The 26,442-nt window shown below is 48.1% G+C and overlaps 1 protein-coding gene across 2 annotated transcripts in view; it reads right to left on the reverse strand.

The window, feature by feature from the left end:
* The window catches only part of NKAIN1 (sodium/potassium transporting ATPase interacting 1), a 221,563-nt gene that overhangs the window by 48,123 nt on the left and 146,998 nt on the right, over nt 1-26,442 (reverse strand). The window contains exons 3-4 of one of the 2 annotated variants that reach the window (XM_090057908.1): nt 21,753-21,833; nt 2,691-2,888 (exon numbers count right to left, since the gene is read on the reverse strand). In XM_090057908.1, coding sequence (XP_089914034.1) covers nt 2,691-2,888; nt 21,753-21,833 — 279 coding nt within the window. The remainder of the gene's footprint in view (nt 1-2,690; nt 2,889-21,752; nt 21,834-26,442) is intronic. The other variant, XM_090057909.1, reaches the window with a different exon arrangement.

Consider the following 26,442-nt stretch of genomic DNA (forward strand, 5'->3'; position numbering starts at 1 on the left):
GCGTGTATGGTTGATCACTTGTGGGGTCAGGGGCTCCGTGAACTTGCCTTGGTGAATGCAGGAGTGAGTTTCAGTGGAAATATCCTAGCCAGCTCTAAGTGGGAGGTGTGTGCTGGAGACCAGGACTAAGCCCCCAGGAGCTGCTCCAAGAGAAATACCTGCAGCTGCATGAAGCTGATGGAAGCAGGGGCTTTTTACACCCCTCCCTTCAATGTGAGGGCTGTGCCACCCCATGCTAACAGGTCCCCACTTGCTCCCTCTCTCACCCTGATACAGCTGGGGTGCTTTGGGCTGGTGTGGCTGATTCTGCTGGGAGTGGTTTGAGAGTGGAAGGCCATTTGGCAATGACACAGAAGATGCCATTGTTGCCTATGGGACACAAAGGCCATCCCATGAAATGGGCTTCAGTCCCAGGGCTGTTTGGAGGATGAATTAGAAGATAGCCATGTGATCCAGCATGACAGCCAGCCTGCCATTGAATCCCCCAATCCTATTACCACAGGCACACAAAACTGAGGAGGCCAGTGTCAAGGAAGCCCTACCTACACCCCACCTCCCTCCCTCTCACTCTCTCCATGTCCTGGCTGTACCCAAATCCAACACAATCACTGCCAAGGTGAGGAAACGTTATCTAGACTGGCTGTTAGGAACAAGCCCAAATTCACTCTGGGTAATGGCTGCTTGGTAACCCAGGGGTCCTGGGCTGGTGCAGCTCCTAGCTTCTTCTACCTCCTCTGTTTTTAGGACAGTGTCTTTAATCAGTGCTTAAAACATATAACCTCTCTTTTAAAAAGTCGGTCACTGTGTTGGCAGCATTAGGTGGTGATTATCTTGACTGGTGGGAAAGGCTGTGTGTGCACAACCCAAAACAGACACTAAAAGCGTTATCCCACATCTCTCCCCTCAGACATCTCCGAGAAGGGATCTTGTTGCTCTTATTCAAGGCAATTATTTCTGTTTCCAGTCCAGGCAGTGACATGTTCACAACTGCTTAAACTCCTGGTAACTTTTTGCCTTTTGACAACTCACTAGCACCGTCTGTAGCAGGAAGTTGCCAGACAGAGAGATAAGAGCAGCGCCCTTGATCCCAACTGCATTGGGAATGTGTCACCTGGATCTTTTATTGGCTCACATTGCAAACGCTCTGAGTTTTAAGTCAACATTCCACACGCACAAAATATCACATTTCCAGGGGGATTTTGGGCACCGGGTCCATCTGCTCTGTTCCTCTGAGCTGTTCACACCTCCAGTACCACCAGCCCAGAGATGAGCTGATATGACACATTAGATTATAAACATCTCATGTGTAGTATTGAGGCGTAAATGTGTGATAACACACTGGGAAGTCACCAGCTGAAATATGCCAGCTTGGCTCACCCCGATATATTAGCACCTTTGCTACATGCCTTCATCCACTAATTTTACAATTTGAACCAAAGGGAAGTCATCAAGTTGCTGTTTTATACACGTATTCAGCTTAATACTCGTGGCTCCATTACCATGAAAGGTGAGAGTCAGTGCGTGGAGAGAATTAAGCAGGGGATATGCTTTGTGCTGACCTTTTCTATAAGGGTAAATTTCACTGGGTTTTTAAATAAATTCCTTCCCCTTATTATTATTCATTACACTTTCTAACTAGGGGCTGAAAACAAATTTAAGATACTATGATGATAATTTCCAGGATTGCTCTTTTAGTGTTTCCAAAAGGCCAGCACCACTTGCTACCCCCTCCTCTCCTGCTCCTCCAAGAGACTATCACAGTCCCAAGAGCTCAAGGCCAGGGTGTTTGATACCATGAATAAATTGAAAAGACATCACAAGTTCTAATGGCTCAATAGCATTTCAGATCTTCAAGTGTTTTTTGCCCATGACACAGACTTCAAAGTATAGGAAGCTCCAGTGTGCCCTTGAAAGACATGTTTCAGCTGGGTGAAAATGGAGACATTTTCTCTTTTTTTTCTGCAAAAACATTTTCAAAAAAATCTGCAAAAGGATTAAAAATGTGTGTGTATCTGTGTCTTCGAGTAATTCCAAGTATATTGTTCCAAGTTATGAACCTGTTTTGAGATCAGTTTGGTGAGAGGAACTGAAGCTGAAACTGTGTTAGGTTTATTAGTTAACTCACTGGGTGTGTCTACGTGATATGCTATACCACCGCAGTGACGAGGTACGGCTATGTAGCGTGGCCAGGCACGAACCATGATGCCAAGGCTACTGGGCAGTAGCTTCTAAAAATAGCCAAGTGGTGTTGGGACTGTGCAGCCATTTAATACTTGCTTAAGCAAGTACTAAATGACTGCATAGTAACAACTGTGCAGTCTGCCACATGTGTAGACGTGCCAGCTGGAAAAGAATTACAGCCCCCTTAGGAGCACATAGCCAGGCTGGAAACAGGAAGACAGCATCAGCTCTTGGGAGAAAAGATGCCTCCACTGACATTTGGGGAAGGTCGGATTCAGCTCTTTTTCTGAATTTTGCAATATGAAGTATTGGGCCTACTTAGTCTACTGTGGTTACTTTGGATTTGTGCCCTGGAGGCCCAATTTTTTTTCACTGGAGGTCAGCAATAATGCCAGTGGAGCAACCTTATGCGAGAGAGGAAACTCAGGCCTGTGTCCCTGCTACCTTCATTCCAACGCCCTCAAGAACCACTGCAGAAGAAGACAAGATCGAGTGCTGGCTCCCCTTACCGCCAGGAATATCTGCATGGCGCTGCTCACTACCTCTATGTATTGGTAATCAAGCAGGCAGCCAGTGACTGTGATGACGTGATGGTCCTCTGGGGCCAAGTTTGAGTTCATTACTGGTGTCACCAGACAGCCGGGCCCATTCTCCATCCACCATGAGCGGTGCAGCGAGGTATTGAAGGTCATGATGAAGTCTCGGTCCTACAACAAAGGAACAGGGGAAGGCAAGCAGAGTTAGGTGGTTGCTCTCAATAGGGACTATTCCCCAGTAGAAGTTTTTCTTGCCTCCTGGGATATCATGCCCAAAGCAAACCCACAAAGCTTCAGAGGTAGGGAGCACCCTGTGAAGTCCGGCGGAGCTGCAGGTGCTTGGAACAGGCAATGAGGCCATTTGCTCCCTGGCATCACTTCCTGACTGGAGAGTCCTTGACAAAATTATGAACCAGTTTTGAGATCAGATTGGTGAGAGGAGCTAAAACTGAAATTGTGTTGGGTTTATTAGTCAACCTACATCCCATTTGCTGCAGCTCCCTGTGCCTTGCTAGTGGTGCATGCAGAAGCTGATGAGCCTGTCCAGGCTTAATTGCTGGAGGTGGGTCCTTTAGCTCAGGCAGTAGCCAGTCAGTGACCCAGGCAAGGCAGTTACCCAGCCATGTATCTGCTATTTTGGGCAGTTCCACACAGGTTGTGATCCTACTCCCAGGGCAGTGTGCGTGGGTGAGCCTCCACACATCTACTGAGCTAGCTGAGCAGGAATGCGGCTCCATGCACGCATCTTTGGATGTGCATCTCTACCAGGCAAAGCCCCATGACTGAGGGACTGCCCTTCTCACGTTTAGCTCAGTAGCTGGGTGGTTAGGCAGGGACCAGGAGACCCAGAGGTGTAACAGGGCAGCTGTGTCACTGGCTGGCAGTGGGGGCAGTTATTTTGGCACTCCCCGCTAAGCCAGCATGCAGGCGCTGGTGCTCTGCTTGTCCCTCTTTGATTATGCTATTGTCAGAACCTGTCGCTCTAAAATTTGCCACAGGTTAGACATTATCGAGGCCCCTCCCCAGCTCTAGATCACTTGAACAAGCAGTACCCGCATGCCCAGGTGTTGAAAGGCTTGCTCAGTGCTGGAAGCACCTCAGGTATAAGTCATACGAATGCAGAACTTAAAGAGTCAGAGTATGATTTTAGGAGGCCCCCAGGACCCCCAACACCCTGATGTCATGGAGAGTGAAGCACCTCCCAGGAAGCACTCAGCACTAATGTCCCAGGTGAGTGCCTGGCCAGGCCTGGTACTTGGCTCTGAGGGGCAGAGGTGGTGCCTTCTCCCCAGCTTGGCTGTATCATGCTAGGCAGTCCTATCAGAGAGATAAGCTGATTGACACCCACCATGCACAACGGAAGCCCGCCAGGGCTGTACTCCTGGCTATCTCCTCCTGGTAAGCCCATTAACATGCTTTGGGGCTCTCCATGTTTGATCTCCCTGAGCTTTTAGATCTCTGCTTGGTAGGCAGCAGGCCTCCCCTTGCAAGACATGGCTTCTGGCTGTCACTGGGGGAAGGATAAGATGCTGCTCTAATCCTCCTTGCCCAGCGCCTGCACCTTCCTGATAGCAGACTTGCAAGATGCTAAGCTGAAATTTAATAGAGGTAGCAGTATGGGGTTTTGGGCTCCCTTCCAGGAGTGACCAGACGAAAGCACGGCACAATCAATACAGATACCCCTGCTTGCAAAACAGCGGGATAGATTATTCAATAGAGAGATTTAGCCTCTTCTGCAGCCGCTGTGCCTTTGGATGGTGCCACAGCGAATGCTCACATTTGAAACCTGTAGGAAGGTTTCCCTCTGGCCCTGCTATAGAAGCAGAGAGGTTTCCAGGCCTTAAGGGCACAAGGAGTGGCAGGATGGATAGTTGTATGAGCAAGAAGTCCCTTTAATGCAGTGTGCATCTCTTGACACCCCCAGCTTCATTTCAAGTCCCAGATGCCTGTAAACACTGCCATGAGCACCAAGAATAAGGGGCGGTGACTGCACTTCAGAATCCGGTGCCAGGGCATTTGGCAGCAGAGGCAGACAACAGGTCTTTGCTTCCTTTGGTGAAAAAAAAAATGGATTTCATCAAAACTGATTTTTTGCGGGGGGGAAAAATCCATATTTGTTATATCTATTTGACAAAAAATAGATAGCCTTTTCAAGTTTCAACCTAAAAAGTTAATATTTTTTAACTGAAAATGTTGGTGTTTGGGCCCAAACTTTTTCAATGAAAACCCGATTTTGGTTTGGTCAGGTCTAGCTGACATGGGCACTGACAACTTCACAGAGAAGACATGGCACAACTTCCCAGGCAGCAATGCTTGGAGAACAAATATCCACAGGTAGTGATGTCAGATGGAGCTTATAGGGCAAACTACAGCTGTTTACCAGCTGCTTTTGTCTGTAGTAGTGGGACATTGGCAGTGCCTTCATCCAGCTTTACCTGTGGTAAGTTAAGCTTTTTTTCCCCAGGTTTTGGGCATGGTGCTAGGTGGCTGTGAAGTTTAAGAAGAGGTTAAACAAATACAGTCTAGGATGATTTGGACAGAGGTGATCCTGCCTTGAGCAGGGGGTTGGACTAGACGACCTCCTGATGTCATTCCCAGACTTACAATGGGCCCTGAACACTTCTTCCAATAAAGTCAAATCACCTGTAAAATAAACTTGCTCGTCCTGTGTTCAACGTGAGCTGCACAGATCTGTTGGCTGTTTGCACAGCCTGAGTCTTTTGCAGCATGGGTGCAGCATGGGCAACCCAGCCCCTCTCTTGCTGTGTGGGCAGCCCAGCTCTCCCTCCTGCCATGCACACATCACCTTTCCACCCACCTCAGGGGGTGGGGACAGGAATTTGGAGCCATATTTAAGTAGCTTATTTTATACCTATTTGCTGGGTTTCCCCTCCTACCTCCTCTCTGTTCAAAACTGAGAGCCCTTTAGTGGGGCAGAGGATCTGGGTCTCTCCATACATGAAGGCACAACTGCTACCGCAGTGAACCCCTGCTTTGGGTTACTGCAATAACATCAGTTTGATGCTCCAGACTGCATCTCATAAGATCAGTTTGCTTCTTACTTGGTACATTCCCTTTTATGCATATAGTGAGAAGAAATTGGTCAGGACAGGGATTTGGGTATAAAATAAGCTAAATAAGTCTCTGAGCTAAAACAGGCTACATTTTCCACATACCAGCACCAAGCACTTTGACACCCAAACTGTTAAGCACAGTGTTGGAAGGATCCTTGAGGGTCATCAAGCCCAACGCCTTGGACAGTGAATGACAGGATCCACTGTTTCTCAACCAAGGCCAGCAGATGCCTGTCCAGCCTCTTCTTGAAAGCCTCCAGTGAAGGAGACTCTACTGCTTCACTGGACAGCTGAAGGTTTATTGCCTCTGGAGGTTCATGGGATGTCTCATTATCAGGCAGTGGCAGGGTGCTTGAAGGGACATCTGTGGGTCACCTCAACACACACTCCTGAGCTGTGGGTTCAAACCCTGCTCTGAGTTCCCAGGTGCAGGATCATAGGAAAGTAGGGCTGTAAGGGGTCTCACAAGGTCACCCAGTCTAGCCCCCTGCTCAAGACAGGATCATCCCTGGCTACATGGCCACTCAGGCTGGATGTGAGGCTGCTCACATTGCTTCCTTGTGTACTGCTGGCTATGGAAACTGGTGGGCTTTGCCCATAGTAGTCTGGTAGCCCTAGGGCTACTAGGCTCAGGAGTCTGTTTTCCATTTCTTAAGCACTGTTCAGATGGGCTCCCTGATGGGGGCTGGAGATGGAGCAGTCAGTTTGGGTCTAACATGGAAACTCAGCATAAGGGAAGTGTTTCCAGACTTGGCTTTGGCACCCACAGCTTCAGCCACAACTGACAGGGATGAGATGCACACAGACCAAGGCTGTGATAAGAGAGCCAGGAAGATCACCAGCCCAAGCCAAAGTGGAAGTACCAGAAATTTCAGAGAAATAATGGTTCATTAACAAAAAGCTCCATTTTGCAACCCAGGCAATTTAGGAAAGTTTCAAAGAACTGTTCACAGCATTTGGTCTGCAGGTACAGGCCAGCATGTGGGCTTCCTGATGCTCCCCAGCACTTCTACGGCAGTCTGCAGGGTCTGAGTGGTGTGCACACTTGATGTGGAAAAACTGCAGAGACACGTCAGGCCCTAACTTCTAAGACATATTTATCAAAATCCTTGATTGTAAAAACTTCAACAACAACAAAACTCCTCTTGATGGCATATTTTCACTATTCACTGAACAACTGCCAAAACTGAGGAGTAACACCCCCTCCTTTAGCACCTCTAGCAGGTACACACTAGTGGCAGGGTGGGGAACAGAGGAAGCCATAATCTCTAGACACTTATTACTTATTAGTGCAACACAAGATTCCCCTGCTTATTCTGAATGACAGTTTGCAGCTCTCAGTGCTGCTATTAATTTTAACACCACAAACTTTTATTAATAATTTAATGTTATCGTAACATTTTTGATGAGATTCATTGCTGCAACTGCTGTGGGCTTTCATGCAAAGAGTACCAGCACTGCATATTTGCAACAATATGTGTTTTTGCTTTGCTCTGCTCTTTTTCTGCTTTATGAGTTCCTAGGGTCTAATTCTCCATTGCCCCACAACTTGCGTAATTACTTAGAGCAGAACAAAGTGCTACCATTTTCATGGGGAAGTGTTTTACACCTGCTTTGCACTGATGTAAATGACAGCACAAAGTACAAAGCAGAAGAAAATCAGGCTCCTAGAGCTAGAGCTAGCTCCACAATCCTTCCAACTTACTCCTCACAATACAGCCTCCTCTCCTGTTTTTCAGGTGGAAATACTTGGAGTGAGTCTCCCAAATAACCTTAACTCTGCCCCAGGATTGACGCTCACCTCACTACTTCCCTTCTTTGTTCCCTGCATAATACATGATGTAAATTATGATGTTTAAAAGAGCTTTAAAGCTGACCTGTACAGAAAACACAATAAGGATCATGTCCTTTATTGCTTCCTTACATCTTGTTGCCCCTGTGTCTGCTGTTAGAGCCGATGGACAATTGGAGTACTAGTAGACCTATGACAGAAGTACCAGGGAAGACAAATCTGATAAAATAATAAGTGATTTTTTTTTCTAATCTATTTAAAACTTTTGTCACTGTCGTTAATACATTAATTTCAAACAATTCAGAAACTCTTAGGAGAAATATCTTTGTTAAAAGTGGTGACCCCAGAATCCATATCTCCATGACCTCCAAAAGAGTTGTTCTGCAAAGCCGGGGCAATCGTCATATTTCTAAGGTTCAAAAACAAGCAGAGGAAGAAAAAAAGCATTGCCAAGGCTTCTGGGTATATTATTATAAAAGGGACAACCAAATCTATTAAAAAATACCCTTGGGAAGTCACCCTTTAGAAATCCACATCCTGTGGCTAAGGACATGTAATATATACAAGCCATCACCACCATCCCATTTTCTCTTTGCCAATTTTTGCACATAAGGATTTGCAGACTGTAGTTCTACCTTAAATTAGGAGGAGATAATGCACTTGCACAGCTGGTATGGGAAATGTCAAAAATGTGTATCACACAATATTGGTCTTATAATTGGTTCCACACCGACATGTCTCCACCGCTAAGTGTGATGCTTCATCACTACATTAGGTTTTGCTCTCTTCATGTAAGTGCTATCATTTCACCTCCTAGCCGGGGAAGCAGTGTGTGCGTAGGAGGCGAGTTAGTGTGGCATTTCAGGCATCAGTGGGAGTTCTCCTGATGTTGGAGGAATCATCACCTCCTGTCTGAGCAATGTGCCTGGTCAGACATTTGTGAATTGCCTCCTTTTCTGTGGCCCAAACAAACTGATGAAGAGTAAGGCTCTCAAGACTGTCTTTGAAACCAGGAGTCTCAGAGGTTTGCATCTATTTGAGGTCAGAGTTAAGGCTGTTTGCATCTTGGCCAGGCAGCTTCTTCCTTTCAAATAGTTGATTCACTTTTCAATTTCTCAGCATTCCCCATATTTGAATAAGAACCACCCACTTCCAGTGCACTGATCCGTGCACTGTGGGTTCCTGAGAGATTTGGGTCAGACTTTCCTGAGGTTTTACCTTTGGCAAAGTGTTTGGGCTGGAGATCTCCTGAACTTTGCAGAGCTCTGAGCTTATGGAGGGAGGTGCAGGGGGCTCCGCAGGAAGCTTCACTTCATTTGTGCCCATGCTTCACAGCTACACTTCACACACCAGCTACTTAAGAGGACCCAGACATCCTGACTCCCCTGGTGCCATGCTCTTTGGCTCCTGCTCAGCCAAGTAAAGTGCAGAAGCAAGACAGCAATCCTCTCTAATACAGCTCCCTGCCACTGGATAGTGCAGCTGAATCATCACAGAAGGACTGGGGACAAGGTCAGATTAAAGGCTTAGTCCAGCTCCCACTAAAGTCAAATGAAAGGCTCTGACTGCCTTCCATGGGACTGGATCAGACCTGAGGGCAGGGGCAGCTAATCTGAGAAGCTGGATAGAAAAGCAGAGCTCTATTTCAGTGCATCTAGAAGCTGCCCATATATTTGCATTAGGTTATTTTCCCCACTCCTGGCTGGTCTCTGATGGGGGGTGATGTCTCTGATGAAAAGAAGGAATTTTTGCTGATTTTTCAAATCCATTACAGCAATAAAAAAATAATTTACAACAATGATTTTCAGTTCTCTAGGATGCTGACTGGCTTATCAGTCCTACCAGAGACCTGGGAGGTACAGAGAGCTTTGAACAGTAACAACATGTGAACAGCTAGACTCCCCAACCTGCTTCTAATAGCACATGTACATTGGGTAATTACCAGTATTAGGAACTGTTGGTTCTGTAGTTGCAACTAAGGGCCTCTCTGGTACTGAGGACTGTGCATCTGCATAATGAGGGGCAGTCTCTGCCCTGAAGAGCCTACAATTTAAATAGACAGGGAGAGAAGAAGCATCATTTTGCCCTTTTACAGATGAGACACTAACAGTTAAGTAACTTGCATGCATCATGTTGCCAAGTCAGATGGAGCAACTAAATCCAAATCTCCTGAGCTAGTCCCCTTAGCACAGGACCATATTTTCTTTGCTGCTTTGGTCCTGAGGAATTGCCTTTATTCTTCATGTAACTAAGCCATTAGAGGCAGTGCATACTCACAAACAAGCTTCACACTGAGCTCTAGCTGGGCATGACCCTGCTGACTGTCTGCCTCTGAGCCCTCCTTTTCTTCCTTTTCACTCACACTTATCTCTCCCCAAGACTTATGATAGAGCTACCATACATCTGAGTTTTTCTGGACATATCCTCTTTCTGAGTCCTCCAGTTTCTATTCAGGCAGTTTTTTGAAATAGGAACATATTTCTGGGATTTTGCTCTGTTCCGCTGGCAGCGTGGGGGGGCAGGGTGATTGGAGACAGGGGTGGAGCTGTGGGATGTTACCTGTCAGCTCTGTGCTCCCAAGGAAGCCCTGGCACCCAGCTTGCTAGATTTACAAAGGACATTTTCCTCCCCCGCCCCGCCAACCTCACCCAACCAGAACTAAGCAGAAAAAAAGTTTAATAGGCATCTTGGGCCATACTTTCCCCAATCCCAGTATGGTAGGCCTATTTAAATTCAGTTGACTAAAACTCAGTTGCCGGGTTAGGGAATGCTGAGGCAAAAGACTGAGTCAGAGGGGGCATGGGTGACATCTGAATAATGATTAAGGGTTCATCACAACAACCAGCCAGTTGGAGCCCTGACCACAAATGCTGTCACACTTTTCCTGGGATCACTTGTGGAAGTCCTCCCCACAAAGTTTATGAACACTCCAAGTAATCAATAGGGTTGTGCAAAATTTCGCTGGCTGTTTTGTTTCAACACTGCTTCGAGTAATTTTGAGGCTGAAACAGCAAAATTGAAACAAAACAAAAACCTTGAAACAAAACAAGGCTGGTCTAAACATTTCAAAAGTTAAAATGTTTTGGCCATAGGCTGGGGATGGAAAGTCAGTCCAGCTGGGCTGACTTCCCATCCCCAGCACAAGATCTGGTACGGGTGGAAAGGCAGCCCAGCTGGGCTTCTTCCCGACCCCCATGCTACCTCACATCAAGGATGGAAGGCATCCCAGCTGGGCTGCTTACCCGTACCCTGTGCTAGATCACGCCAGGACTGGGGAAGCAGCCCAGCTAGGTTGCCTCCTGCCCCCGCATGATCTAGCACAGGGGTCAGGAAAGCAGCCCAGCTGGGTTTCCTCCCAACCACAGCACGATCTTTCTGTTTTGAGGGAACAGAACAGAACAGCTGTTTTGACTCAAAATGAATTTGAGATGAAACACTGTTCCGTCGAACTGTTGAAACTTCAGGCAAAATGGAATGGTGCCGTTTTGCACAGCCCTTATAGTCGATCCCCTTAAGTATGTTAAAAAACTACAGTAAGATCTAAAAGTCATGCTAAGCTGAAGCTTATTCACAACAGGTAAAATACAAAACACTGATGCTGACTTTACAGTGCAAGCAAAGCTAGGCCATCTGAGAAAAAATAATACAGTATCCCTTCCAATATATCTTCTATAGTCATAATAATTTCAAGCCAGCTCCTAGGTGTCTGGTTATTCCTTAAAGCTTTATGTTTTTCCTGGTGGTTAATCAGTTTCTTGAGATGTTCCAAATAAGATAAACCTTGTCACTAAAAAAGGTAATTCATTTAAATTGAAACTGTTTATATAACAGGATTTTCCCTCTCAGTTATGGCATGGGACCCTCTTGATTTACATAATTCAAAGAATGCTTTGAAGAGGCTGGACTAAGGGTATAAGAAAGCTGTACAGCAGCAAAAAATGTGCTTCAAGAGGGAGAAATCTCTCTGACACCATCCGCTGTTGTTCTCAAGAAACTGGGATAAACAGATCATCTCTTTCCGTCACTTGTTTAACCTTCAACAATTGTGCTAGATACTTTGCCTGTTAACAAAACACCTGAGTGCCTTGGAATGGTGAAATCCCAGCTCTCACACACTCTTTTTCTTTCTCCCTCTTTCTCTCTTTCTCTCTCTCTCTTCCTCTTTTTCTCTCTGGGAATAGCTTTCAGAACCTGAATTTTATTAGCTAAGCTTGAGTTAAGTTTCCCCAAATACTCAATTGAACCAGGGTAATATAGTAATTTTTTTTGGTTTGTTTTTCCTTGCATGGCTATTATTACTAGTACCATCATAAATTTTATATACTTAGCAATAAATAACTTTTATAGTCAAACTGGTGGTAACTGGGTGTATTTTTCCTTCTCTACTTCCCCTTCACCACTTGCTCTGTAGCAATGCTTCTTCTTTTACCTAAGCCAAAGATCCCTGTAAAGCCCAAAATACTGTGGGATCCACTCATCAAAAGGCTACCACTACTAGGACAGTTAGGGCAAAAGTTTGGGACGTGCTGAATTTGAGACACATAAGGGGATCAACTTGTAGAGGCTGATTGACCCAGTTTGGCTCAGACATGTGGTAATGAACTGAATGCTGGCCCATGAGGATGTCAGCTGGACACCCAGCCTGATTCAGAGGGATTCTGTTCACCAGTGTTCTTGTGTCTGACTGCATTTTATTGTTGCCCTAATGAACTGATTCCTGGCATATGAGGGTGTCAGTCTATACATGCTGATCAACCCGGCTGGGTCAGGTGTGTCACATTAATGTGTGTGTGTGTGTATGCATTTGACTGATCTGGTGTCTGGAGGAACCCAGCCCCATTGAAACTGAGTCCTGCAAGATAGCTTCATTAAGGGTGAGGACTTGCAGAAGGGAGAGATAGAGCTCCATATAGAGACACAAGTAACACAAGTAGCACATTGATAGAATTACAGAGACCCCAGAAACATAACCCTAATAAATGAGTACACACCAAAGTGACAGGAAAATCTGGTAACAGGGAAGCTGCCCAGGCATTGGGGCAGCAGCAGGCCAGGGGAGGTGCCTACCCCTCCAGTGGGGGACATGGGCAGTGGGGCCCTTTGAGGGCAGCAGGGAGCTCCATGGCTGGGCCAGTGCTCGTGCTGGCTGGACAGCCCATGGGGACACTGCTGTGGGGGTGGGGGCATGGTCAGGCTGCCTGGCACAGAAGGGAATTCCCAGCCCAGGATGGCAGGTGTCACAGGCCTCTTCCTCCCTCTAGCCTATGACAGGGCTGGACTTGCTCTGCCGTTGCCCTCATGAATTGGAGTTGCTGTGCTCCGGCTTGGTCAGGGTGGGGGCAGCTGGAGGCCCCCTCTAGCAGGGCTGGGGGGAGAGGGGAGCTGCAAGTTGGGAGTGAGGGTCATTGGCAGGGCCGGGGGGCAGGGGACTGTGGTTTGGGAGTGAGTGGCACCAGCAGGGCTGGTGGGGGCAGGGACTGTTAGGACTGAGGGGCACCAGCATAGCCTATGGGGGGGGAGTGGGGGACAAGGGACTGTAGGTTGGGAGGGAGGGGCACTGGCAGGGCCAGGGGGCTATGAGTTGGGAGTGAGGTATCCCCCTAGTAGGTGTCCTCTTTTTTGGAACTGGAAATATGGTAACCCTATGTGATGGGGCTGTTTTGAGGCCAGTCCAATCACTGGCCCACACACCTGTCTAGGGCAATCCATCCACCTAACTCTTCTGCCATGCCTTTGTTGTAACTAAAGTATAGCTGTGTATAGGCAGGAAGCTGCCCATTTATTGCTCTGATGCCAAGGGTGTTATCCATGGCTCTGTATCATCCCTACACCGTGTCCCATGCCTCACAGATGGCATCACTATATGGCTCTAGACCCACATTGGGTCCCACTATATTCCAGACTGAACATTCAGATCCTGACTTGAATCCCACCTACTCAGAGAGCCTAATCTATGCCCTCATACTGGGCTGCAACCCCACCTAGACCCCTTTCCCTCTTGGCAGTGGCCCCTTCTGGGACCTTTGGTCTCACATGCCCTAGCCTTGCGTCTAGGCTAGTCGAGACTCCAAGCCTTTGGCTTTGGCCATCTCTCATGGTGAGTGCTCAAGTCCTTTGACCATCCTGGTCCTGGCCCCAGCATTGACCAGTCGAAGTTTTATGGTTAGGTTCTTGGCAGCTAGTCCTCTCTCATACAGGTCTACTTTCTGAGCTCATGGACCCCTTGTGGGCCCGCTGTTCTGACCTCACTGGACTCACTCTCTCTCTCTCTCTGCCCCTACTGGGCCTCTACTCCTGCCAGCCTATGCAAAGTCCTTCAGGCCCCCCTTCGCAAACCTTACTCTACGCAACCTCCGGCTCTCATTCTGTACCCTCACTGGGGCCAATATGCCACCCCTTTACTGGGGCTTCTGGGTCTTATTCCCCTATGGACTCCTATGGGCCTTGACCCTGCACTTTTCTGTCAGGGTGTGCTCCCCTAGCCTTTCCCCACTACAGGGTCACCCACAAGGCAGCAGAAGTTGAGGCTTTCCAGAGCCCATACTTGCCTTTCACTAGGGAGGCACAGCATTTCCTGGAGACTGCCCCGCCATAGCAGCCCCACCACACCATCCTCCCCAGCAGGATGTAGTTTTAGGTCATTCCCCAGGACCAAGAACCTCTTCCATCCCCATAGTTCCTACTCCTGACAGTCATGTGTTCTGGGAGCAGCTGATCTCCAACCAGGAAATTCTTACCCTTTAGCTCCCCAGTTGGAACTGCCCAGCTCTGCTCTCAGGGCCTGTCTTATACCCTGACTGCCTAGCCCTACACAAATCAGGCAGCCTCCTGGGTGCCATGTGATTGGGTCTGCTCCCACCTGCAGGCTGATCTGCAGCCTGCTTAAGCCCTTAAAGGACAGGCACAATTTGGGCTCTGCCACACCCTAATTAATGATATTTTATACTCTTGTCTCCATTTGCTCTAATGGGCCCTTTCTGCTCTGGATGTCTGGGGAGTCATCAGAATAGCACTGTGCTTCCAGGAAGGTACTAAAAGCCTCACAGTGCTATCTAGGGTCTAAGTGGTAATATTTTCTGTATTTGCAACAATTTCCAGGTGAATGCAGGATCTGTCACAGATGGAAGATAGGCAGGGTCCATGCTCCAGTGAACGCTGTCCCAGAGCTAACACTATAGGTACAATGTGAGAACTGAAATACCAAGCTCAGCCCTTTCTCTTTCCTGTCTCGTGTCATCATCATCACTAATAATGAGCCGAGTTCTTCCTTGCACTATGCCTTGAAACATCACTTACACCAGTATAATGCAAGTACAAAACATGACCATTCTGACTTGACAGTGTTTCATGATGAGCTTTGCACTAACTTTGCATGGAGGAAAATGCCAGCACAAAGGACAGGATAACAAAGAGTCAGGCTTGATACCTCAGCAAGAAGAACCCAGCTAGCAATTCATGCAAACATGAATGACAGGACTGCAAGGGATCTCCTGCATTGAGTCCAGTCCATTGCTTTCACAGAAAACCAAGTTATGTAGCTCCTGTCATAAAACGATCAAGCAACATCTTAGATGCAATTAGACTGCTACTCTCACTACCTCTACGGAAGGCTGGTCAAGAACCTCACTGCCCCAGTGGTTAGTAAGCTCCACCTAATTTCCAACCTACAAATATTCACAGCCAGTTTAGATATATTTGATCTCATGCCAGCACTATTCTTTAGCTTAAATAACCATTCTTTCTGATTGAGCTTACCCCTTCTCCCCCCCACCACATAATTATTGAGAACAATCATATCCTTCTCAGTAGGCCTGTGCGAATAGGCAGCTATTCGATTCAGCTTCAGATCTGGCTGATTCAGATGCCAGTGATCTGATTCAGAGCTCCGTATTAGTTTCCCACTTCAATTCAGCTGAATCAGCTCCGAAGCTTCAGAGCTGCTTCGGAGATCTGGGTATAATAGGGAATCAATGAAATATCTATAGTTTTGTTGCTTTTCACCTGATTTCAATGAAACTTGCAGGGGTGGCAGCCTCTGCTGAGATCATGAAGCCTGCCAAGTTTCAAGGAGATAGCTGGAGAGGTTCGGGAGAAACTGTACCACAAATTCTTGAAAGCAAAATTTATGTTGCGTGTGTTAAGCCACAGTGGGTGAAAACTGCAGGGATGGTAGCCCCTGTGGAGGCCATGAAGTCTGCCAAGTTTCAAGGTGATAGGCACAGGGGCAGTCTTGCTTCTGGGGCCACACCTCTGGCTGCTAACAGGCAAAACTGGTGACATAGGTGACCCTGTGTGTGTTAAGGTGCAGCAGGGTGAAAACTGCAGGCCTGCTAGCCCGTGCTGAGGCCACAAAGCCTGCCAGCTGTTAAAGAGATCGGTGCAGGGGAGTTCTGGGACTCTGCACCCTAGCTGCTGACAGATAAAACTTGTGACATGGATGCTTGTGCAACTGTCTGTGTCTGTCTTGGGGCAGTTGATTGTCTGTACTGATTCTTTCCTCTCCTTAGTCCATGGTTTTGTAGGTGTTAATCCTTGCTCATTAACTCATTACATTAGCTAGCTACTGTGTACTGAGCTGGTCCCTGAGTGAATCATGAATGATTGGTAACTGGTAGCACAGTAGCTTAGGAGCCAGGCCTGCAGTAGTTCCATCCCGACCCTGCTTCCCCCTCCCCCCCCGCCCTCCATCCTCCAAGACAGACACAGTTGCATAAGCACCCATGTCACGAGTTTTGCCTGTCAGCAGCTAGAGGTGCAGGGCCCCAGAAGCCCTGCACTGATCTCCTTGAGAGCTGGCAGGCTTTGTGGCCTCAGCAGGGACTAGCAAGCCTGCAGTTTTCATCCTGCTGCACCTTAACGCATACAGTGTCACCCATGTCACGAGTTTTGCTTGTCCGCAGCTTGAGGTGCAGTTTCCCCCAAACCTCTGCACCTATCTCCTTGAAACTTGGCAGGCTTTGTGGCCTCACCAGGGGCTACCATCCTTGCAGTTTTCACCACACTATGGCTTAACACACACACATGTGACATGCATTTTACTTTCAGGACTTTGAGGTGCAGTTTCCCAGAAACCCCAGCACCTATCACCTTGAAACTTTTAAGTTTCATCCACATCAGCCAAAAGACAACAAAGTTATAGATATTTCATTGATTCCCCATTATACTGTATGGCCGAATCGGCTCCAAATCTTTTCTGAAGTGATTTGGAAGCTCTGAATCAATTCGGAAAGCTTCCAGCAATTTGATTCAGATTCTTAGATTCAGCCTCTGAATCATTCAAATCATCTCCAAATCTAAATCATGATCTCAAGCGTTGCACAGCCCTACTTCTCAGCCTTCATTTGCTAGGTTAACAAGCCAAGTTTGTTCAGTCTCCTCTACTAAGACAGGCTCTCTATTCTCCTGCTCCTCCTTGCAGCCCTTTGTTGCACCTCTTCCAGTCTCCATTCATCTCTCCCAAATGCGGTGACCAGAGCTATGCGCAATTCCAGTTCTGTGTTGCCTCTGGTGTGTGCAACTGAAGTGATGCTTCCTCAGCTGTAGCTCTTGGATGCACTCAGGACAAAGCAGAGTGAAATGTCCCCATGTCAGTCAATGAGAGGGCCTGTCCCAGAGATGCACAGAGAGCTGCTTTGCAAAGTGACAGGGAGCTGAGCCTTCCAGGATGGCTCCCCCACTGCTAAGTGCCTAGAGGAAGTTTCTGGGCAGTGACAAGGATTGATCCAACCACAGCTGCAGGCGTGTTCTTGCAGACAGCAGCCATGAGGGCTGCAGCTTTATCTCCTTGGACGTGGGTTATGAAATTGTGTCGTCTAATTTATGCAATCCATAAACCGAGGCAGTGCTGAGTGTGTGTGGGTGATTAACGAGTGCCCTGAAATTCCCAATTAATCAGTCTCATTAATTTAGCACTCCTGTGCTCCTCATTTGAATCTGCGGCCAGGCCTCAGTCTCGTTCACTTCCTATCCGCCCACCCCTTTGCCCTCACCTCCTCGAGCACTCCCCGCCCCTCCTGCGACGGTGATGGATCTAAGTAACAAAATGGAAAGCCGGCAGGGCCATCCATCTCTGTCTGGTGGGTAAATGGAGCTGGTGTTTCAGAGGGTGATTTCGCCATCCTCGCTAAATGTGCACATCCCTTTAAATTTAAGGAAGGTGTCACCCGCTGCCTTTCAAGGAAGGCCGGGGAAAGGGGAGCTGCCATTGTTCTGAAGAGATAAAGAAGCAACAGTAGCCCAGGAAGGTGTACGACAGGCAGCTATTCCCAACCCTCTACTGCATGCTTTCTTAGAGGCAGCCACAGGTACTGGCTCCATCATGCCCCATCAACATGGTACACTTCCCCTCCCCATACGTAATCAGGGAATCTTGGGGATCCCTCTCCATGTGCTGACATGTCAGGGGCCAGAACTTCATTTGTGCCCTCACTCCAAAGATGAATCTTTTTGGAATATGCTGGGCATCGTCTCATCCTGGGGTACTCCAGGTATTACCAAAAGAGCTGTCAGTGCACAATGCATTCCAGCTTCTCGTGCCACCTTCAGCAAGAGCACCCATGTCACCTCAGTCCGAGGTGAAAACAACTAGAACAAGGCAACATTGTGTAGGTTGAAATATGGTGAGGGTTGGGGGAAAAAAATCACAGCATAGGACTTGCAAAGAGAAAAGCTCACAGAACAGGGGAGGGGATCACTGTGAGGAAACAGCTGTGAGAAGAAACTGTTGTCAGAAAAAACAAAAAATGCAGCAAACAAATAATTGAGCAGATAATTGTTGCACCCGTTATACCACGAATCAGTCCATACACCATGAGGATATATCACTCCACTGAGGCAAGACCCCCAGACCTAAAACACTGTGAAGGGACATTATCATACTGATACATAACATTTCACCCCATTTGGGCCCACAAATGTAACAATGGAAAAAAAAAAAAACCCACTGCTACTGTGACCCACACCTCTTTAGGTCCATTTCCCGTGTGCCCTGGGCACTCCTGGCTGCTTCTGGGTTGTCTCCCCTCTCCCTTATGAGGGTGGTCAATCCTTATTCCAGTGCCAGGCCTTTCCTCTCTCCCCGCTGGTGGCCAGGGACCAACTTGTATGCCTCCAGACCCTTCCCCCTTTCTGGTCAGCACAGGATGTCCTCTACCAGCCCACAGTCTCCAGCAAGGGTGGGTCTGCAGCTTGTCCCCAGCTGCATCTCTTCACCCCTTCTGACTTCAAAAGTCCACAACTTGCTTGTCCCCAGCTGCATCTCTTTACCCCTTCTGACTTCAAAAGTCCTCAACTTAAAGGGACCTAGCCCTGTGGCTCTGCCCTGTGATCCCTCCCCAATAACAGGGGTAAAACCCAATGTTGCAATATCCAGAACACCATGCAGAGAAGCTATCATACCCAAAACGTGCAGAGAAAGTAAGCAATGTCTAAAGTTATGTGAGAAAAGACTAGCGTCCTCCAAACCCACTAAGGAGAGAGGGTTTGGAAGAAGCTAGTCCTCACAGGCATTGCTCCTCACCAGGCCTGTGCTATGAGGAGAGGCTAGGGCACTTGCCCAAGAAGCAGAAAAGTCAGGCTCTAAATCCCACTTATTCAGAAGGAGCATGAACCTATATTATTTTGGGTAAGAGAAATGTGAAATAAGCATGCGGTGTGTGTTAGCACAAACAAAGCTGTGGGACCAGACACACTCCCCTCTAGGACAGCTGTCTGCCTTCCTAACAGGCCACCAGTCTCAGCTGCAGAGAGCCTGCATGGAGCTCAGTGATACATGGCATTTCTACCCATGGGAACACTGAGATTTCAGAATTTGGTTTCATGCCAAACTGGGACAAAATGCTAATCTTTGAACTTTTTCACAAATTGAAGTGATCCCAAAATATTTCATGTCAGCCTGATCAGAACATTTCATCTGGATTTGAATGTTTGGATTTTTCAGACTATAAATTCTAATACAACATAACAGTCAAAATGATCAATGGAATGAAACATTTTGACCTTATTGAACTGAAATGTTTTGATGATTTCCCAGGAAAATGTTGACAAGATCGATATGTTCCTGTAAAACATTTCAATTTCACCAAATCTGCATTTTTCAGGGGAAATCTGTTCCATCAGAACAGTTGTGACTGGCTGCAGCTCAGGGCGGGAGTAGTGGGGGACGCTGAAGGTCACACTGGCAGAACCATGTGTGAGGAGCCTACGTGCTGGTACAGGTGACAAATGAAGTGAAGGTATGTCCTGATAGGATCCTCATTGCCAGTGTGACAGGCTGGCTGGTAGTGACCTGGCCCAGGGGTTTTGAAAAGGCAAAAGATGATTGGAGGACTTGGGATTCCCTTTCTGCACCAATCAGGCCCCAGAGACTCACCCCCCCCATCCCCTGATTGGCCCCTTGGGTCACCTGGAGGGGGATAAAAGGGGCAGCATGGGCTGGCTCAGGAGAGGCCAGTGAGGGGTGTGGCAGAAAGCCACCTTGGTTTCTCCCCCAAATCTCTGCCCTGTGACAATGTGATAAAATCTCGGGTGCTGTGACCATTTGAGTAGGGTGGGCCCAGCAGAGGAGACACACCCTTACCCCGTCTCTTTAGGTAACTTGAGCTGGCTGCATTCCTGAGGGAGGGGGGAACCTGCTCCCTCTGCCCACGGGACTGGTACCTGGGTGAGGGGCATCTACCTGGTGGGCTGGGATCCGCCCGGTAACAGGTGAGGTATTTCAAATTGGTTGGCTGATAGCCAACCGGGGCTGGCCTCCACTGGAGCGGGTGTATGAGGTCACAGGGGCTATATAAGTTAGGAGGGGCTCTTCAGCCATGAGGTGAGGCTGGAGCCAAGAGGGGGGGACTCAGAGGAGCATAAACATCTGAAAGGGCCCTCTCCCCCAAAAACTCATGAAGCAGGAGCAGCCGGATGCTAGAAAGGATCTCACCGGCCTCTGGATGAAGTGTGTGAGTAAGCTATTCGGGATCTGATTAGATATCTAGCTGGCAGTAACTCAGATGCATGATCAAAAGGCTACCACAGCCAGACTGTTTGCTCTTTAGGATTTCTAGGATATTGCTCAATCTTGTACCCTATTTTCACCCTACCCCTGTAACCAATAAAGTCTTCCTTTGTGACTGGTGTGGGAGACTTATTGAGGGGTGGGTCTAAATTATGCCTAAGAGAGCCCTGAGGTCTGCAGACTAAGGGAGATTTTACTTATTGTCCCCTGACTTGGGGAAGTGCCCCAAGTGCCTGTACTGGGTCGAGTACCCGTAGGACATTAGTGCCCGATGAGTTAGGGAGACTGCCGCTTGATCAGTGGGGAATGAAAGCACAGGATAAACTGAGTGACTTGCTCAAAACAACAGAGCAAGTCTGTGATGGAGTGAGGAACTCAAACCACGTCTCCTGAGCCCCAGTTCAGTGCCCAGTCCATTAGACTGTAATGAACCTGGGTCCAGCAGGGGAGAATTCAGCCCAGTTGGAAGTAGTTAAGGACTTGGCAAAGTCACCCCCCAGTGCTACAGGAGGGTGGCCATGGCCAAACCTCACAGCCCAGAACCAACAGGACCATGTTGGCTGAGAAAAGACTGTTGCACCCAGCTTCTCGCTTGCTACTTCTTGCACAGCTCTGGTTTCTGGCTTGCCTTTCTGACTGATCAGCTCCTGACTCCTGACCCGGTCTCCTTGGCTCCAGTCTCCAGCACGAGAACCCTGCCCTTGTCTTCTACATGAACCGCCCAGGCCCTGTTCCACTACACAGCAAAACCAGCAAAGCAACTACCCAGGCATGAGCAACCGGTACCTCCTGAATCTGGGTGGCTACTAACAGCAGTGGCCCTGTGGTGGGGGGGGCACCAGTCTCGCCGACAGCATCAGTGTCGGCCATCAGGGGGGACACCAGCCCCATCAGGGGAGGCACGTCTACCAGTCACCTACGTATCCAGGCATATACTCCTTTGAGCTGGGGCCTTTGGCCCATGATTTCTGGACTGTGATCATTCAATAAGCAAGAATGGAAGACAGGAGAGGGGGCCAGCCATCAAGCAGCTGCAGGGATACGCTGTGATGCTCAGGACAGAGCCTCCCCGAACAGTAACTTCCATTGGGGTGAGGAATAGCATCAGTTACATGAAGAATGGCTCCAGGAAGATCGGCACTCGATGCCATTACAGAGGTAATTACCTGTGACAGGTGTCCAACTTCCAGGTAAAAGCAGATGATGAATGCATTCCATCCAACCCACAGCACCAGCCACACCGCATACTGGGGGAGAGAGAGAGAGAGGCAAAAGCTCAGAAGCAAAGAATGGGGGGGGGAGAGGAGAGGCATTAGTAATTAGCATCAGTCAAAAGAAACAGCTGGCAAAGCAGAGATTTTAGAGAGACCCAGCAGCCTTGGGTTATCTCTGGACTCTGAGTTTTGCCTGTAGCATAGACCTGATCCAAACCTCACTGAAGCCATGGGGAGGCTTTTCCTTGATGTCGGTGAGCTTTGAATCAGGTTCCATACCCTTGTGATGGACAGAAAGAGGCAGTGTGTTTGTGCCCAGGGAACGGGGCTTAGCACACAAGCACTCATCTGCCCCATTTATTAATAATGGACCCAATTCTGCTTTCTTTAATTACTGGGTTCATACCATACTTCAGTGATGTTTTACACTAGCATCTGGGAAAGAGTAATTGTGGCCAGAATCTGTAACCTGTAGCCCCCCTACAGTACTTGGATCTCTGGAAATTAAAGTGTATAATTTAATGCATATATGCAGCACCTTCTCCGTATCAGCTAATTAGTCCCATCTTTCTACAAACATTCCCCAAGAGACAGGTATTATTATCCTTGTGCTACAGACAGATAAACTGAGGCATGCAGAGAGAAAGTGACTTCTCTGAAGGCTCTTAATGAATCCTCATCAAATGTGAAATTCCCTGGCTCCCTGACCTGTGGTCAGGCCACTAGTCAAGCTACTTGCCTCATAGCAATGAACTATTCAGAGGAGGGCTCAGAAATTACTTTCTCCTTTACCATTTACCCAACCTTACCTGATTTAAACACTCCCACAGTTTAGGACAGTGGTTCTCAACCTTTTTAAATCCAAGGCCTACTCAGAAAATGCTGGCTCTAGTATTCACTCTTTCTTTTTAACTATTGAAAAATAAAAAACAATTCTGTTGTAAAGAACTCAGAAAGATCACAATAGATCCAAATGGTTGTGACATTATGGGTTTCTATTTGAAAACTCTGGGTCTATCTTGTGAATCATGTGTAGGTCTTTGCACACCCAACAGTGCTGGTATTGTGCAACACCCCTATGGTACCCATAAAGGGCTCTTGCAACACTCCAGGGTGCAGTAGCACCCTGAATGAGAATCACTGCTTTAAGAAAATCCTGACCTGAATCTCATTCTGTGATTCAGGCCCACAGAGAGCAGACTGCCCTGTACCATGGTCCGTTCCTCCCTGCCAAGCATGGTGCCAAGAGCAGTTAAAGCAGAAAGCCCCTACATCAGAGAAATGGTTTCAGTAGAGTTAAATCATTGCTTCTGAATCCCAGCTTTGCAAGCTTTGCTCCTGTGCAGGCGTTTCCATGGGCTGGTGCAGAGCAGAGTAGGAGGGGGGACACAAGAGGCTTCTGCAAAAGTCTTCTACAGAGACTGAGATAATGGATGTGGTGCACTAATTTTATCTTCTCCAAACCTCCTGGTCACACAGCATCATCAATGACTGTGTCGTTCACAGCCCCAGCAGAGGCCCAGTGACCTGGACTGAGATTAGGGGATCTCTGCTCTGGCTCTGGTTCTGGTTTTGCTCTGGGCTTGCTTTGTCACCCTGGCCCAGCTGCCTAACCACCTTGTGCCTCAGTTTCTCTGTCTGTAAAGTGGGGATTGTGAGGCTTACACACTTTGTGTTGCCCTGTGGGATCTAAAGAGCTAAATGCCTATTGCAATAGTTTCCCAGAGGAAACCCTCTTTCAGCAATTGTTCCCTGCAGGTAGGGACATAATTTGGTCTATAGAAATAAATGGCAAATCTCCAGGCCCTTTCCTCTGAGGGTCTGTCCTGTACATTACCTCAGAAATGGCTCCCCATTTCCACAGGAGGGGAAGGGAGGTAAGAAGGGACACTGTGACTTGTCCAGGATCGTGCATCAAGTCCACGACAGACCTTTTCTTAAAATCCCAGTGTCCAACCCACAGGCCCTTGCACTCTGTGTAGTCATTGACAATATAAAATGAGGATAATGATGTTAATTTAACTTTTCCCTGGGGCATGGAGCGGGGAGAGTTTGATAGGGTTAATTAGCTGACGTTTGGCCCCTGCTACAGTCACTTGATCACATTTCCCAGATAATGGGCTGGGAATTGCAGCATCATTTAGCAAGAGTCAGGGCCTGTCTGCACTGGGATTATTTACACTGCAGACTTGTCTACATTAGAAAAGCTTTGCTGGCATAGATCTCCATGGAGCTGTGCAGGCAAACCCTGCAGTGCGCACCCAGTATAAACCCGCAGAAGCTGGATGTGAGCTGTGCTTTATGCCAATTCCCCAAAGTGAGGTAAATCCTACAGGTAGGTTAACATGTGTCTAACTGCGGGCTGTTGCCGGTATAGTGATGGGGAAAAAAACATACACGCCTATGACCAGCAATATTTTAAAGCATTTACTAAATTAAACCACCCTGGGACAGATCTTTTGTGTTGCACCAGGATTAAAAAGGGCTTTTCAGGGGGGTAGCTGGGTACAATGTGCTGTAAAATCCTCCAGGATAAGTCTTAATACCTGGTTGCAGTGTGTCTACACTAGAGGTTATCACTGGAAGCAACGACATCAGTATGAAGGCTCTGTGCTGACAAGCCCTCAGAAAAGCGATAACAAATGTGTTCAGGACAGGGAAAGAACAGGACACGAATGCAACAAGACTATCAGGCAAACACAAGGGAGGGAGAAGAGCTCTCTATAATGGAAGTCAGGGGTGTAAAGCATATGATGGTTTTCAGGCCAGATCTGGCCTGTGAAACCACATCACCTGGCCCACCAGGCTCCCAAAAGTGTGTATGGTTGGGGGGAGGGAGGTGAGGGGAACGTGGCCTGCCAAAAAATCCAGGGCCCTTGACCCTCGTGAACACGGCCATCAACAGCAGCAGGGCAAGCAAGGGCTGTGCCAACACAGCTTCATTTGCCTGAGGCCACTGGTCCTGCTGCTGCCTACCTTACCGCTGCCAGTCCTACTACAGCCACTGACTTCCCTGCTGGCCCTGTCTTCGATCCTGCTGCTGCACCATGCCAGATCTAGCCCGTGAAGGAGCCCTGAGGTCCAGGGTTTGAGTTTGACATGCTTGCTATATGCTGGCATTAGCACAGGAACAAATGGAGGTGAACTGGCCAGGGATAATTTAGGATGGAAAGCAGAAGTCTTCCCACCCTCAGAGCAGTGTGGTTCTGGATCAGCCTCCCAGCATGGGCAGTGATGGCCAGGGAGTACCCTGGCTTTAAGATGGAGCTGGATCCACCTCTAAAAGGAACTGTTTAACTCGGTGTCAAGGGACTGCACTCAGTGACCCAGGAGGCTCCTTCCAGGCCTATGCTCTGCGCTCCTGCACCCGGTGGCCTGTGCTGCATTGTCTGCAGGGGATCAGGATGCACTACGGAGCCTGTGTCCAGAGCAGAAGCCCAGCACTGGCACTCAGGGACCAACAAGCCCTCAACTCTCTTCCTCCTTGCCTCAACCCCAGTGTCTTAGTCCTCCTTTTCCTAGCTCCTTCCTTCATCTCATCCTGCTTGGGGAGCCATTGGGCCTGTTTTATAGCAAACTGTCCTGCTTTTAAACTCTTTGTCCCCTGTCTGTTTCTGAATGAGAAACAGACTGCAAAAAGTCCTGTTTTTCAGTTCATTTGTGGAAAGACATGTCAGTCACTTATCCTCACGATTCTGTTGGCTGTGCGTAGAGGTTGAGCAGTGCACAGCCAGGAGGAGCAAGGTGCTTAACTAGCCAGAGAGGTGGCTTTTTTGCAGTGGCCCCACCCCTTGCTGTTGATTGGCCAAGGGGCCCAGTGGCCCCACCGCTTGCTGACCAAGGAGGCGGCGGCCCTGTCCTTCAGTACTGATTGGCCAAGGAGGTCCCCAGGGGTTCCCCACCCTACCAAAGGGATGTTCTGTATTCTGGGGATGCACCGGTGGCCACCCTATATTCTGTAGCCACTAGTTCCTTCTTTCTGCTTCAGGAATGAAGGAGATGGTAAGATCATCCAGCAAGATACACAAGGGGTGAAGAGACTGAGGAATAGATGTGTTGGAACAGTTGTGAGTGGAGAGCTGCACCCTGTTGGGCTAAACCCCTGTGAGGGATTAGCTGGCAGGGTGGGGATGGGACGGAGCAGAGTAGCAAAGGAGCTCCTTTGGACCTGCCAGGACTTGAGCTGGAATTGCACTAGAACCAGACTGCCCCGGGAAGAAATTAGGGGGAACGCCCGTCCATGCTTGGAGGGCAGGTCAAAGCTCTGCAGCTCCATCCTGGGGCAAGTAGTGACATTTCTGCAAGTCCTTCAGTGACTTCAACATTTTCCACAGAACAAAATGTCTGAAAAAATCCAGTTTGACAATACTGAAATGACCTTATCAAAAGAGGGAAATTAGCCATTTCAAGAGCCCTGAAGCACTTGGGCTAAGTCTGTGCCATTTTGGAATTTATATTATATTATATTATATTATATTATATTATATTATATTACAAACAGGTGCTTTGACCTTATCAACCTGATATTTTTTCAGCAAAAAATTTAACAAAATACATGTCCCCATGAAACATTCTAGTTCCATTGAATCAGCATTTTCCAGTGGATAAATATCCTGTCCGGCCACGCTCGGCCCTTCACCCA

The sequence above is a fragment of the Crocodylus siamensis genome, chromosome 7, assembly GCF_052110815.1.
Source record: "Crocodylus siamensis isolate JL-2025a chromosome 7, ASM5211081v1, whole genome shotgun sequence".
NCBI classification, from domain to species: domain Eukaryota; kingdom Metazoa; phylum Chordata; order Crocodylia; family Crocodylidae; genus Crocodylus; species Crocodylus siamensis.